The sequence below is a fragment of the Pygoscelis adeliae genome, unplaced genomic scaffold (assembly GCF_000699105.1).
Source record: "Pygoscelis adeliae isolate BGI_AS28 unplaced genomic scaffold, ASM69910v1 Scaffold54, whole genome shotgun sequence".
NCBI lineage: Eukaryota > Metazoa > Chordata > Aves > Sphenisciformes > Spheniscidae > Pygoscelis > Pygoscelis adeliae.
This window is the reverse complement of record NW_008824982.1, coordinates 5,955,009-5,970,548: the sequence shown is the minus strand read 5'-3', so window position 1 is coordinate 5,970,548 and position 15,540 is coordinate 5,955,009. Positions and strand designations below refer to the sequence as shown.

Here is a 15,540-nt window from a genome sequence, read left to right as displayed (position 1 = left end):
TCATTTGAAATTTTAGGCTGCTATTTTAAACATGAAATTACTGCAAGAATGAACATGTTCTTAGAGCACTGTATGTAGTGGATTGCTTCATTCCTGTATGGTACTTTCGACTGTTGCTTCCCATTCACGATAAAAGTAACTTCCCCCCCCCCTTTCTTCTCCTTAGTGGGCGTTCAATTTTTTATTATCGTTCCCTTTTTTAAGTCTTCAAATGCAGTCACTTGTAAGCAACAGTCATACTTGATTTGTCCTGAACTAGTGTAAAGGGAAAATAAGGAAATAAGTTATTACATAATTTGTTGTGAGCTCTATAGGAGAGGATTTTGCGAAGGTATTAAATAGAAAACATCTGTCTCTCAAAAAACAAATGAACAAATAACTATACCAATTAGATTTACACTTCTCAGTTATTCATATTCTAGCCTTAAGCAGCCTTATTTAGTCTTGCTGTTGTCAGTCTTCTGGTCTGAACTTAACTGAGGGCAGATTCTTTCAAATTGCTGGATCATCTATTCACACACTACAGCATTGAACACTTTAATTTTGCAGGATGTTATCTATGATACTTTGTATAATATAAATATGTTGCAAAATGTTCTTTTGAAGTCATCTGTAAAGTGCTTTTTTATATATGTATGTTTATTGCACAAGCCAATATGTATATGTATATTGTACAACCCAATTTTCAATTCTCAAATTATTTTAGGTGATTCTAAACTGCTCTGCATTACCCTGTCTCTTGCACTTGCTCAGTAGTCCCAAGGAATCTATTAGAAAAGAAGCGTGCTGGACTGTTTCTAATATTACTGCAGGAAACAGAGCTCAGATTCAGGTAAAGCCTGTGTATTTGTTACTTGGTTGGTTTGGTTTTCATTTTGCTAGTTCACTTGATTTTCCTTCACAAGGAGAAATAAGTAGATACAACATTGACTCTTCATTATTTGTTTTAGTCCTAACTGTCCATAATTTTACCTAACTTAAATGTTTTCTTCTAAATTTTGAAAGATTATCATAAATAACTTCATAAAATAATAGTTTAAAAATAGCTGTCATGATTTGTACTAGAGAAACTGATTCATTTCTCTCAAAGGGATTTGGCTGATGCTTATAAAACAAATGAAAAGATACTTAAAATATTCTCTTAGATCTGATATCAACAGTTATTTTTCCCTGTGGGAAATCAGATCATCTACTGGTATATTCTCTTTAATTTTGTTATGCATTGTAATATACATGTTGAAGTATTTAAAGCTGTTTTTCTTTTTTAAAAGTTGAAACAAAACATCTTGCACAAACTAGTCCAGTGAAAAGTGCTAATTTATCAGTTCTACCTATTTGGAAATGTTGAACGTTTTGCTTGGATAAAAGACCTGCATGATGTCATCAATACTGAGTTGTATTCTTGTGGAAACTACTAAATCCCGACTATTGCTCCAGGTGTCTGGAGTTACCTGAAAAAAGGTTCTGTTTGATAAAAATGAGAATTCTGAATCAGAATACGTGTTTCAATATGATTATTTTTTTTTCCCCCCTCTGCTTCAGTCAGGGATGAAAATGTTGCTTCTTAATGTAATTTAAAATCTATAGTACAGTCTCCAATTACAGACATAGTCTTTCTGTGGAGACCGCAAACCTGAATAAAATGGACAAAGTGAAGTTTTCTTCTGAGGCTTGATCTCCAGTTCAAAAATTCAGGTTTAGTGCTTATGTCATATGATTTTTAAATGGGCCTATCCAGTAAGCAGTATTCTGTCCACCAGAGATGGAGAAATCAAGAAAGAAGATATTCTCACGGCTGCCGTAGTGCAATGTTGGAATAGTTTCGAACTTCAGTTTAGCGTTTCTAGTTAGCGTGGTGCCTTCTAACAAAACATTGTTTGCTTTGATATCAGCAGGTATCACTGGCTTTTGTAGTGAAGGGTATTAATGTTCTTTCTCTGTATACTAAATCTTTATTAATTATTATAAAATATTATAATTTCATCTCTTAGGCTGTTATAGATGCAAATATTTTTCCGATATTGATCGAAATTCTTCAAAAAGCTGAATTTCGCACCAGAAAAGAAGCAGCATGGGCCATAACTAATGCAACATCAGGAGGAACCCCTGAACAGATTAGGTAAGTTTGTGTATGTTACTATTTTCTATGCCTAAGTATCTTTTCTAAGGCATTTCTATTTCTGCAATTGAATCCTGACAAACATAGGAGCAAAATCCTAAATGCAACCTTAATTCCTTGTAACTGTGTCGACACAGGGACTAAACATGTAGAAGCTCAGAAAAATGAGTGAAATATATGCAGTGGACTTAATAACAAATTGACCGATAACTGCTTTGTTTCAGTGATACTACACCTAAAGCTTTCACAGGGTTCTCTTCCAGAGTTGATATTATATTGTCAAACGCAATTGGAATAGTTAATGAAGAGTTTCAGTGTTTGAAAATGGAAAAATTTGGGGGAGTTCTTTAGAAAACTTGGTTCAGTGGGATTGTATCTCTTTGTGGAGAGACGTCAGGAATTTTAGTGGTTTTTTCAGGTATTTTAAACTTGCTATCAGTATTATTTTAAAGCAGATATCTAAACTCCTTTTTCAGAATTGAGTTTGGTTAAAATTTTACTGTCAGCAGCTATTTATGTGCTGCAAAGATTGGACTTCTTGAATGACTAGAATACAATATTCTCTGGTTTCTCTGAATACTATCAGCATAACTGATAACGATCAGTTTGAGTCAGTAGTTGATGAATGGATTTAAAAATGACAGTGTACTATTTGGAAGCAGAACTGAAAGTGATGTGATAACTCTTCCAGCACGTTTGGGAGATCTGTTGCAATAAGTGCATGCTGATTTATTTAAAATGTAAACAATCCTGGCTTTCTTATAACTACTAAGTGTTCTCAGAGGTAAGGAAAGTTTGTTGGTGTGTTTTTGCTATTATTTTGATTGCTTGCATAACATAACATCTTAAAATTCAGCATATTTTAAGTAAATTTTAATTGAGGATCTTCAAATAGTAAATGTGCATGTAATACCATAAAAGTAGCTTCTCGTCACAAAATACAGATATTATCCGTGTTGTGAAATTTTAGCTCTTTTAACGTTCTCAAGGTACTACTGTCTGACTGCAGGATAATTTAAAACCACTAAATAAACTATATTTAAGCAACGTTTTGATGCCGGCAAACGTTACTGTCTTCATTTTACTTGCACACTAGAAACAAGGACACAGGTTCTGACTTCCAAAGTTCCTACACAATTTTGTGCAAAATTGGAAAAAGCAATAGGATACTCAGAATCCCGATATCTTTTTTGTATTTACAGTTATGTCCTTCCTTTTACAGTAGGTAATGCTAATATCTTAATGGGCTGCTAGTGTGGACTACGTTAGTACAGAGCAGTGTCCAATGTTGTTATCTGTCTCTAACGTGTTTATTTGATGTTTTTGCCACTACAAAATTTAAAATGCCTGAGAAAATAACTTACTGCTGAAACAAACTTTTTCCCTTCTATTCAGTTAAACCCACCTGAAGATCATAAACGAAAAGGAGTTGAAAAGCCTACAAATTCCAAACTGTAGTTAGGAATATGCACATTGAATTTTCTCATTAGGATAAATTAGAATATTTATTCAGTTTCAGACTGAGATTATCTTTGTGTTGTGTTTTAGAAATCTTTTGTTTTAGCCACTTTTAGCAAAACTAAGGACCAATAGCGATAGCCAGGCATGTCAGAATAAATGTGCTGGATTATCAGTCCTCCTTTTTCCCCCCATCCCCCTCTGTTTTTCTGCTGTTATAAAGGTATTTGGTAGCACTAGGTTGTACCAAGCCTCTGTGTGACCTCCTGACTGTGATGGATTCAAAAATAGTACAGGTGGCTTTAAATGGACTTGAAAACATTCTGCGTCTTGGAGAACAAGAGTCTAAGCAAAATGGAATGGGCATTAATCCTTATTGTGCCCTTATAGAGGAAGCATATGGTAAGAAATTACTTCTTGTAAAACTACATACCTGAATTTCCTTATTTCTGGCTGTAAAAACAAAACCTTTGTGAACCATTTGTAGGTAAGTTTAATATTAGAATTTTTACTTCAAGCATAAGTGAACATGAAAGCATCGTAAATTAAGTAATGTAACATGATGGGAAAAGTGGTTAAATGCAGAAAACCTGTGGATGTTTGTCTGGTCAGTTTATGAAATGTGCCTCTAGAGAAACATTCTCAGAAATATTTAACACACAGGTGTCCTAGTCTATTGGAGCCATGGTTTGCATAAGTTTATCAGCCAATCCTAAGTATAGTTTTATTACTTTAATATATAGTCCTGTCTGGTACAGTTTCATTACCAACAGGGATGCGAGATCAGAGTTTGTTTTACTTATTCCCACAGTCGGATCACTTTTTAGCATAGTCAATATCAGTAATAGCAAAATCAATTTCAGATCACAAAAATAAGTTTGTACTTAATTTGGGAAAGTATTTTGTTCTTTTTCTTCTTTAAGAGTTGTTGAATTAAACCACACTTCAAAGGCAGAGTATCAAAACTAAAATGACATTTGTGGAATTTCATTACTAGATGCTTTTGATTTAACAAAATTAATGTTAAACCTGGCTTACAATGAATCTGGCATTATTTATGGAGGGTTATCTTTTTGTAGCTCTGACGAAACAAAATTGGCAGACACTTGTGTTTCAGAAACTGCTAATAACAATCCTAGTTGACCACATTGTATCTGATTAGATGGTAATAACTTTTCTGTAAAGCAGTCTTTAAATCTGAATTCCCTGTTACAGAGTTCCATTTCTAAAATCAAGCGCATACTTGGAGAACTTACTTTGCAATCTAACATGTAAGAGGAATAACTACTGAATACTTTAATGGAATTTATTCTGTTCCAGATTTTGAGTCTGTTCATGATTTCAGCTATTGAATATGTCTAGGTTCTTTTTTTTCCTTTACCAGTTAAGCATGGGCTGCTGAAGCTGTAGAGTATAAGTTCAAGTAGGGGAAGCAGCTAATTACGTCACCCTCATTGCTTTGGCCTCTGTAGTCACCAGAAGGGTTCGTATGAGCTTTTCCTAATCCAGCTGAAGTGAAAAATGAATTATCTTAAATAGCTAAAAAGGAGTTTTCAATAAACTTAACTGACCGCCAAGCACTCTGCCAGCAGACGAGAGGTTATGTCCTCTAGCTGGCAAATGATAAGCCTTTGGAAAGATAGTATCTTAAAATCTTAAAATTAAATTTGAAAAAAGATGCCAGACTGTGCCCAGTGACGACTCCGTAATAGGGGATCGAATTTAGAGTTGGGGAAGACTGAAAGAGTAAAAGAAAAGAAATGGGGATATTGGAAATTGCTACAGCAAACAGTTTTATGCTATCCTAATTCTACACAGATTCACTTTCTTTGTAGGCATGGCATATTTCTTTGTAGATACTACAGCCTCCTCCTCCGCCTCTTTAGTTTAATTGATACTCTCTTAGCATTGTTTTAAAATTAGTTTGGACAGCTGAAAATGCTGCAGAAAATGAAGACTAGAAATACATGGGGTTAGGAAATTAAGAATCGATGATACCGAATGAATTGATGATTTGGGATTGCATTTTTTTAATCTAAGAAGTACCACTATACTATAAGCTATATTATAAGCTGTTTCCTTTTGAATTCATCATTAATTTAAGCAACTAGATTTTGAAAATGTTCTGTTTTGAATTTAGGACTTGATAAAATTGAGTTTCTTCAGAGGCATGAAAACCAAGAGATATACCAAAAGGCTTTTGAACTCATAGAACATTACTTTGGTGTCGAAGAAGAGGACTCCAGTATTGCACCTCAGGTGGATGAAAGTCAGCAGCAGTTTGTGTTTCAACAGCAGGAGGCTCCAATGGAGGGGTTTCAGCTGTAAACTATTGAAGCGAAGACAAGCATAACATGTAAACACTTGTAGGGTTTTGTTTTTTCCCCCCCAGAGGTCTTTCCTTTATGGCCAAAGTTAGAGGAAAAGTTGAATATGTTTTGCAGAAATAGATGAAGCAGCTCATGCACTTTTATATATTGTGTTAGATACAACTGTTCTTTGTTTTGTATTTGTGTTTTTCATTATCTCTTGTGTACAGAAAACAACTGTGAGTAATCATGTCTAAAGTAAAGCATTAAATGTGATTTAACAAGAACTGTTAAGCTAAGACTTGGTAGGATTTTTAGGTAGTGGTTCTGAATTTTTCATGTAGTCTCAAACTGCATATCAGCAATACAGTTACTGACAGTTGCATTTTTGGCAGTAGGCTTGACTTGCCCAGTCTCTATCAATCTACCTCTTGTATTGAAGCAAAAACGTTGCTTCGGAACTAAAGGCATGAAATAAAGACAAGCTTGTAAGAAGCTGAATTGGAATGTGAAAAATATTTATTTAAATTGTGAAACTTTTATGCATTACTTTACAACACACTGTTGGAATTTATTTATAAAATGTATTTAATAGATATACATATATAATGCTAATTACCTAATATAATATTGAATATATGAAAAAGCTTTTTCTGAATTATGTGGGAAGAGGACTGTTTCAGAGGTTTTCAAATTGGAATCAGCAGAGAGCTTGCTGGTCATTTGATGTTGGCTCTGTAATGAAGGCTGCTAAATGGCGTTAAAAGTCAGCCACAAGTACAGTACTTTGCAGTGGAAGCAGCTGCTGTAGTTACCAGAAGAATGCTGCGATTATGAATGACAGAGATGGTGATTTGCAGAAGTCGCCAAGCAGATGGTTTACAGCCGTCTCCTGTCAAAATGTGGTAACACCACTTCAGTTTGAGAAACATTGCAATGTTTGCCTTTCTAGTACAGTAGCTTCTTAAAAGTTTAGATAGTAGATGTTATTTTTTTGACCAAATAAGCTGCCGCCACTTGAATTGTTCTTTAAGTTAACTAACTTGGTTTTCTTTTGGTAAGACGATAGAAATACTGCAGTGAAGAATGAATAGTAAATCGCTCCTTTCCAGTTGAAGAAAAAGTTTGTTGTACTGTAAATAGCATTAAGTATGTGGACACCAAAACTAACTAGAAGTTACTGTCATCTAAATATTTAGGCTCTACAATACACAGTGTTTGCTGTTAAACACTAAAAGAAATAGAATTCTAATATTTGCATTAACAATTTTGAATACAGAAAAATGTATACTCTGCTTTGACTTGCGTATAAGTAGTGTTTCTGGTGTATTAGTAGTATATCTCATTTGGAGAAATTAATACTTTGGGTTAACTCTGAAGTATTATTTTTTATTACCTGTAATTAATGTATTAATATCAAACTCCTGGATTAAGTGAAATCCTTGACATATGAGAGCATTTCATGCTTCATAAAAAGCTGCAATTTAAACTTCAAATTACTTGCCCCATGGCACTGTGCTTGTCACTAAACAATATTTTAATGCACTGAAAAATACAGGTTAAAGGTGGTATCATTTACAGTACCATTTTATATTTAGAATTTTTTTTACATGCAAGTTTAAGATTCTAAGATGTTTCACTTTGATGTTACAGCAATATATACTGTATTGTAATTGAATGTGGGACTTGAAGTGGATTTTCTAAGATTAACGGTCAGTTTTGACTAAGATGTAACTGGGAGGGAAGAAACCTCTTTTTGAAGTCTTTTTAGTGGAAGATAGAAGTGTAAGGAGTGTATATAGGAGTGCTGTTACTTTATGAGCTCTGAATAATAAGATATTTTAGCAAATGACACTTTAAACCTAGATTTGTACAGCATACAACAGTTTTGAATAGTGTGGTAATACTGAGTACAGCTGCCAAATTTTCATATAATGTTAGATGATTGTATTTGTGCCCTTTTCACTCTCATAGTTTCAGGTTTTCATATGCTGACCTTCCTCCCCCCCCCGCCCCATCTGTTCAAAGTACAGGGTAACAATCATGGAAATCTAGTAAATGCTGAATTTCAGTGTTCTTCTGGTGTAAGAAAATTATTCAGGTAACAGGGTATTCCATTGTTTCTAACAACCTTGTTTTGATAACATAACCAGCTGTGCCTGCTTTTTATTTGGAAAACCCTGGGAAAACTGCATTTATAAGCCTCTCTAATTTAAACCAAATCTGAACTATAAAAATATTGATCAAAAGACTTGAAAATGAGGAAAAGAGGGGACATTTAAAGTATTATATTTGTTTTGAAAGAATGTCTTCAGTTTTGTGGATATATTATTCTGTATATGTGCACTTTACGCATTTAGATAAACTATATTTCATGCCTCATACATTTAAATGTAACGGTTTAAAAGGGAACTAAAATTGACGGACTTTGACTAATGAAAATCGTTACTTAAAGTCAACATTTGGTTTACCCTAAGATTGTTAAAAAATAATAATGACAATTCTTCTTTAAAGGATAAATGTACAGGATGGCCTCTCCTATTTTATCGCTGGGTTTACATCACACTTTGTTAAAAGCACATAAATGAACAATATAAAACCGGAGATGGTGACTTAAGGTCCACTCTGGTGGGGTCATTTGCAGGTAGGGGCGTGAATATGATGATGTTCCCTAAACAGACGAAACAAGTGTGGAGGAAAAACAAAAAAACAACTGAGAGAAGAAAATCTCTTTAAGTTCGGTGTTTTATATGGAATCTGAAGTGCCCCATCAGTTACAAAGTCTGTTTAAAAATACAGGGTTTTAGTTTTTTTTGTCATTTTGGTTTTAATTAAAAGGGTACCATTTGTTCTGCTTAAATGTGAATACTAACTAGCTAATCTATGCAACTATGCAAAGCATAAGATTATTTTTCTTCGTTCCCTACTCGATACACTGAGTCGTATCTAATTTTTTCATCGTTGCACTTTTGTCTGAGGACTGGTTGATACAGCTTTTTAATTTTCTAGTATTTGCTTTAAACACTGTTGCTAGCAGCAATCAGAAAATAGTAATAATGTTGGCACAGAAATAAGTTAGCTGTAGAACAAGTTTGCAACTGGAAAATATTTACTGTCGGGTCTGTCTTTAAAAAAAAAAAAAAAAAAAAGATGCACTATTGTCTTTCCTCCACAGTTAATTCTCAGTTGGTTTAAATTTATAAAATTGTGCAACTGAGGATTTTTGTAGTAGGTCTGCCGATTGATCCGTGAAGTTTAACGGTGACCTCAAGAGTTCACTGAAATCTGGAATGAGAAATTTCAGTTACTTATGGCACAATATCTCCATATAATGTGTGGAAACTAAAACACCTACACTAACTTCAGATAGTAATAGTGCATCTTTAAATCCAGGCCAAAGGCCCGTTACTGTAACAAACACATATGAGTAGTATGCAATATTATGGAATGTTAAATCTCCAAATACCGTACAGAAACCAATAAAACCTATTTTACAGACGTTTATTGTATTTATTTAGTGTTTCGGTAAGTGTGGCTTCTTAAACTAGAGAACACAAATGCCATTTTGAATACAGCATTGAGGCAGACGAACTCAAACTGGCTGATGGGTGCACTGTAAAACTAGGCGCTGTCACCAGACAGAAAACTCGTTTTGTAAACATCTAACCAAACATACACTTGGACGGTAATCACAGTCCTGTCTCTGCCTGCAGAACCGACCGCTTCTTTGGGAATTCCCATGAAGTTTGTAAGGACTGGAGAATTGGTGGAATTACCGGGCCCCTTCCCCTCCCCTCGCGTTTCCAAACCTTCTTTTCTCGGTGTGTAAGACTTGTAACATTCTGGCTGATTACAGTTTGTTCTTTATTTAGAATTGCAAGAGTGAATTGCATAAGCTGCCTTATTTTTGCGGTTTTCGTACCTTCACTTCACTACTGCTTGGGCTTTGCTGCATTCAGCCTTTCGTTGAAAAACACAGCTGGTTTTTCTGTATGGAACTCTTACCTGTGTAACGGCTCAAGATAAGCCCAAAAAGAAAGTTTTCAAGACAGATTGTGGAAACTTGGCTCCCCCCATACCTGACATTCTTAGGAAACTACCTCATCTCCTTTGAAATTAATTACTGCTTTTAATCATGTGCAAAACATTCTAATTTTAATAATTTGCAACAAGTGCACCGAGTATCTCTCTAATAAAAGAGACCCTCCATTTCTTTTTTGTGATCCTGTAACTACCCTTGTTGGCTCCAGCGTGTGCAATACTACAGTTTTCCATTTATTGGTGAAATTCGCTAATCGCTCAGCAACAGTTAATTTTGCTCCTACAAGGACTTTTGGCACTTCACACGAGGTTACTTTGTCTTCGACTCCGCTGCCAGCGCGGCCTCTTTCCGCCACTTGGCCTTCTTTGCCAGGTTCCAGCTGGTCAAGGACTCGTGACGAGCAGCAGCCTGTGGAAGTAAAACGCCTACTTCAGAGCAGCGCAGTAGGAGTCACGGCGCACCTCGGGGAAAGCTTCCCGACCTCGGGAGCAGCCAGCAACTGCTTACACGTCAGGGGTGACCGGAACATAGGTTAGCTGCAACTAGGGTAGCTGTAAGCTGCAGCTGTTCGTTGGTCTACTTTTCACAGAACGCCATCGTTTTTAAGTATGCTACGTGATGGCTAGCTAGCGCTGCACTCACCTTTTTAGCTGAGGCAATCACTGCAAAACAGGCAACAATTGAGAGTCCAATCATGATGTAACAAGCTTTAACTCGAGCTTTGTTTCTTGCCCTGTCTAGCATCTCTGGCCTGCAATTAAAGTTATTGAATTCAATCATTACAAAACTGGGAAGTCTCTCGTCTTCAAAGCATTGCAGACATAACATCACCACTGAAAAATAAAAATAGCGTTCGCTTCTAAAACAAGCATCTTCGGCCTGTTATGTCTGGTTATGTACCACCCAAGAACTGTGCATTTTCTGACCCTAATCCATTTCCAGCGGAAAAGCCACATTTAATGGATTTAAAGGGATTTTTTTTTTTTTTTAAGCTGAAAAAAAACGCTCGTGCCATAAATATTTGCATTTAAGTACTTGGGGTAAATACACCAGAAATCATACCTTAAGCTCTATTTAAACATAGTGAAAATTAAGGGGTTTATCTATTTTAAACAGATGGAGAAGTATCTGCGGTGTCAACCAGGTGTGGTGAAAACAAGTTCCTTTTATTCAAAATTAACTTTAGCAATTAATTGCTGTCGTATCTAACCTGTTTAGATGGCGTCCTGTATACTGTAGGCTAGGGACTTTACACACTTGGGTAGGTGATTACAACAGAGTTTGTACTGCTGCGAGTTAGAGTTTAGTTCTTTAGAAAAGCAGCGGCTTTATTTAAAGTGGGGCCTTATTTTTGCGGTTTTCGTACCTTCACTTCACTACTGCTTGGGCTTTGCTGCATTCAGCCTTTCGTTGAAAAACACAGCTGGTTTTTCTGTATGGAACTCTTACCTGTGTAACGGCTCAAGATAAGCCCAAAAAGAAAGTTTTCAAGACAGATTGTGGAAACTTGGCTCCCCCCATACCTGACATTCTTAGGAAACTACCTCATCTCCTTTGAAATTAATTACTGCTTTTAATCATGTGCAAAACATTCTAATTTTAATAATTTGCAACAAGTGCACCGAGTATCTCTCTAATAAAAGAGACCCTCCATTTCTTTTTTGTGATCCTGTAACTACCCTTGTTGGCTCCAGCGTGTGCAATACTACAGTTTTCCATTTATTGGTGAAATTCGCTAATCGCTCAGCAACAGTTAATTTTGCTCCTACAAGGACTTTTGGCACTTCACACGAGGTTACTTTGTCTTCGACTCCGCTGCCAGCGCGGCCTCTTTCCGCCACTTGGCCTTCTTTGCCAGGTTCCAGCTGGTCAAGGACTCGTGACGAGCAGCAGCCTGTGGAAGTAAAACGCCTACTTCAGAGCAGCGCAGTAGGAGTCACGGCGCACCTCGGGGAAAGCTTCCCGACCTCGGGAGCAGCCAGCAACTGCTTACACGTCAGGGGTGACCGGAACATAGGTTAGCTGCAACTAGGGTAGCTGTAAGCTGCAGCTGTTCGTTGGTCTACTTTTCACAGAACGCCATCGTTTTTAAGTATGCTACGTGATGGCTAGCTAGCGCTGCACTCACCTTTTTAGCTGAGGCAATCACTGCAAAACAGGCAACAATTGAGAGTCCAATCATGATGTAACAAGCTTTAACTCGAGCTTTGTTTCTTGCCCTGTCTAGCATCTCTGGCCTGCAATTAAAGTTATTGAATTCAATCATTACAAAACTGGGAAGTCTCTCGTCTTCAAAGCATTGCAGACATAACATCACCACTGAAAAATAAAAATAGCGTTCGCTTCTAAAACAAGCATCTTCGGCCTGTTATGTCTGGTTATGTACCACCCAAGAACTGTGCATTTTCTGACCCTAATCCATTTCCAGCGGAAAAGCCACATTTAATGGATTTAAAGGGATTTTTTTTTTTTTTTAAGCTGAAAAAAAACGCTCGTGCCATAAATATTTGCATTTAAGTACTTGGGGTAAATACACCAGAAATCATACCTTAAGCTCTATTTAAACATAGTGAAAATTAAGGGTTTTATCTATTTTAAACAGATGGAGAAGTATCTGCGGTGTCAACCAGGTGTGGTGAAAACAAGTTCCTTTTATTCAAAATTAACTTTAGCAATTAATTGCTGTCGTATCTAACCTGTTTAGATGGCGTCCTGTATACTGTAGGCTAGGGACTTTACACACTTGGGTAGGTGATTACAACAGAGTTTGTACTGCTGCGAGTTAGAGTTTAGTTCTTTAGAAAAGCAGCGGCTTTATTTAAAGTGGGCAGCTGATGTCAGTCCTCTCACCATTACAGGAACGCGCACCTGAACAAGAACAATCTACGTGGTTATTTCTGCTGGTCATCAAAGGCAAAAGTAATGAAAACTACTGCCCTGTGTTTGGCGGTAGCTGCTGCAGGAGAGGCACTGTATGGCCCAGCAAGCTGCGCTGGTACAGCTCCCGTTTCCACCCTCCTGCGTTGTCAGCAGGCTGCATACCCCTGAGAACCAGCGGCACAGGAAATCTCCCTATCGCTGAAATTGCCTCAAAACTTTCAGCTAAGTCTTATTCTGAGTCAGACATTACACTTGGGAGTACGGATTTTAAGATGTTCATTATAATGCTGGCTGTGCACTATTTTCCTTTCATAAAACACATGGGAACACTTTATATAAAGATATATATTTGTAAGATAGAAAATACAAAAGCGCATAATGTATAGTTATGGTTTTATACATATGTATGTAAAAAGGATAGTTGCATAAAGAATTGCTTTTATGTTGTGAGTAAAGATCTCGTAACAATCTCTTCCCCCCAAAACACCTCTAGCTTTACTTTAAAGAGGATGAGTGGTGGGGCGGGGCGGAGCTAGAGTTTTTATAGTGGAAGTTCTGCCCGTGGAAGCGCGTGCCAAGGCCGAGGGCTGCCGTGCTTCCCTCGAAGGCTTTAACGCAACAGAAGAGGGCAAGTCTGAGGAGCGGCTGTGCCATGCTGCCCCCTTCCCTGCCGACGCGCACGCGAGCTCATGTGGTACATGCCTCGTGTCTCGCAGATGGCTGACGACGCCTGCAGTTCTAAGTAACTGCTTTTGTTTTGTACCCATCATCTTTAAAACAAACCGCACCATCAGACTAGCACATAAAATCATTAATCCACTAATCCATTTGTAGCAACAAAAGCAAAACCCTAAGTGTTATTAGTCTGGCTTATTAGCCTAATCATATTTCACAATGCGCTAATTGAAACTCTTCTGAAGCAGATTTTCACTTTCTCCCTGCTTTCTGCCTCTGCTTTAAGAAAAACAGACCTGATTATGTCCTCCTCTAATTGCACATTAGGGCCTTTGCTACTCAATTCTCCATCAAGACTCTGGTTAGACCTCTGCTGAAGTCAGTAACAGCTGTTTTGTAAAACAACAACCAACCTTGAATAAAGGACTGCAGCTTTGACCCTTAGTAGAAACTATCTTCAGCAGCTAGATTATGTTCACAGGTAACAGTGTTTTGCAATTCTTTTATTTTTTTAATGGTTAAAGCAGTGACACAATTCAGCTTCAATGTCTCACAATTAACTTCTTTTAGTATATTACTATTTATGATCTTACAGTTCTAAAAAGACTTTGCTCTCCCAGAAGGCACGAAGTGGTGACACGTGCTTGGCAGGCCAACCACTGCACAGAAACGAGCAATCTGTGTGCACGTATGTGTACGGACTGGCAAACGTGTGTGTCTTTATAAACACCGCCCGATGACTTGAATAGCTTTTAGAGCTTCTGAGACCTGTCTGAACCTTTGTCTAGGGGAAGATGGTGGGACTAACACAGCGCAAGAGAGGTGGGACAATGGAAAGCCACTGTCCGGCTCAGGAAACATCAGTGAAACTGTCAGGAACCAACAGGAACAGGCAGAGGATGTACCTGTAGCTTGACACAGCTCTTGCACACTGCTTACACTCAACGTACCACCCAAGACAGGGACAGACTGCGATGATAAAAAGTAGTGTCCTGGAGAGAGACGTCTAACACGCTATCGAACATCCTAAGAAAAAGGCAGCAGTTGGCGTTAGAGGGGTTTCATGTGTTCAGTGACTGACTCCCTTGGGGGACGCTAACTTTCAGCGAGTCAGAGAACCACAGAATCAGCGTGGTTTGGGTGGGAAGGGACCTTCAAAGGCCATCTAGTCCAGAGGGGCAACAAGAACGGGAGGCGAAGCCTACGTAAAGTACTTGGTTTTCCTTGCTGGGGGATGTTTCTCTCATAACCTCTTTCTCTATTTTTCCTCAAATTCTGTAATAAATCATAATTTGTTGGATGTAATCATTCAGCGACAGTCAGCTCCCTTAGAACTGTTTACAGGAGCTATAAACAGAAAATATTGTTTACCAACAACATCCTTCTCTGATTGCATATTAGGAATAAGCAAAATAAACAAGCCAGTACGTAAATTTAACCGAAGCTATCTACTCAGATGGATCCAGTTCTTAATCCCAGGCTCTGGGGACCCCAGTAAGGAACATTTTTTATCTTAACCTCTAACCAGGACAGGAAATTCTTTTGCCCTCTAATTTGTTTCCAAGTTTTCAGTGTTGAAGAACTGACTGGTTCAAACTCTGCGGAAAAGCTTTAGATCAGGATCACGCCACCGCTTTCCCTGAAGCTCCATGTTCCCCTTGGACACGAACAGAACACTCACGGGATCCACGGAGGAATCTCTTCCTCTGTCTTGAAACGTCCAGTCCAGAGAAGGATCTTTTTGTCAAACTTCGAAGGTTTATAACTTGCAACCACCTTGTGAGCCTGCTCAGCTTAAAGATTAGGAAAAAAATGCTTCGTCAAACCGTGCACTAAGAGGGAGCGATGGGTGGTAGCAGCGGTGGAAGGGGAAAACCCCTGCCCGTCCTGCTCGTTGGAAGAGTAACTCGGGGATTAAACTTCCATGTCTCCGCTACGCAGAGTTACCTCCCGGCGGTCACTTGAACGCCCCCGCATGCAACCAGAGTCTCCGCGGCTCTCGTTCGACCTCCCCGCAGCCTGCGGGTGCGGGTGCCCAAGCCGGCGGGCGAACGCCT

The 15,540-nt window shown here is 37.9% G+C and overlaps 2 protein-coding genes and 1 long non-coding RNA gene across 3 annotated transcripts in view; 1 reads left to right on the top strand and 2 right to left on the bottom strand.

Annotated features, from left to right (window-relative positions):
- KPNA5 (karyopherin alpha 5 (importin alpha 6)) overlaps positions 1-9,382 on the top strand; it is a 19,387-nt gene extending 10,005 nt beyond the window's left edge. Inside the window, exons 10-13 of the mRNA XM_009325661.1 lie at positions 707-832; positions 1,992-2,119; positions 3,801-3,979; positions 5,718-9,382. Of these exons, the coding sequence (XP_009323936.1) occupies positions 707-832; positions 1,992-2,119; positions 3,801-3,979; positions 5,718-5,905 (621 nt within the window). The 3' untranslated portion in view covers positions 5,906-9,382. The remainder of the gene's footprint in view (positions 1-706; positions 833-1,991; positions 2,120-3,800; positions 3,980-5,717) is intronic.
- LOC103918357 lies at positions 6,388-10,702 on the bottom strand. The gene is made up of 2 exons (XR_663692.1): positions 10,571-10,702; positions 6,388-10,336 (listed from the first exon to the last, which is right to left on the bottom strand). It is a non-coding gene; the product is annotated as an uncharacterized LOC103918357 (long non-coding RNA).
- A 576-nt stretch (positions 10,703-11,278) lies between these two features.
- FAM162B (family with sequence similarity 162, member B) overlaps positions 11,279-15,540 on the bottom strand; it is a 4,746-nt gene continuing 484 nt past the window's right edge. Inside the window, exons 2-4 of the mRNA XM_009325693.1 lie at positions 15,165-15,276; positions 12,057-12,165; positions 11,279-11,822 (exon numbers count right to left, since the gene is read on the bottom strand). Coding sequence (XP_009323968.1) covers positions 11,724-11,822; positions 12,057-12,165; positions 15,165-15,276 — 320 coding nt within the window. The 3' untranslated portion in view covers positions 11,279-11,723. The remainder of the gene's footprint in view (positions 11,823-12,056; positions 12,166-15,164; positions 15,277-15,540) is intronic.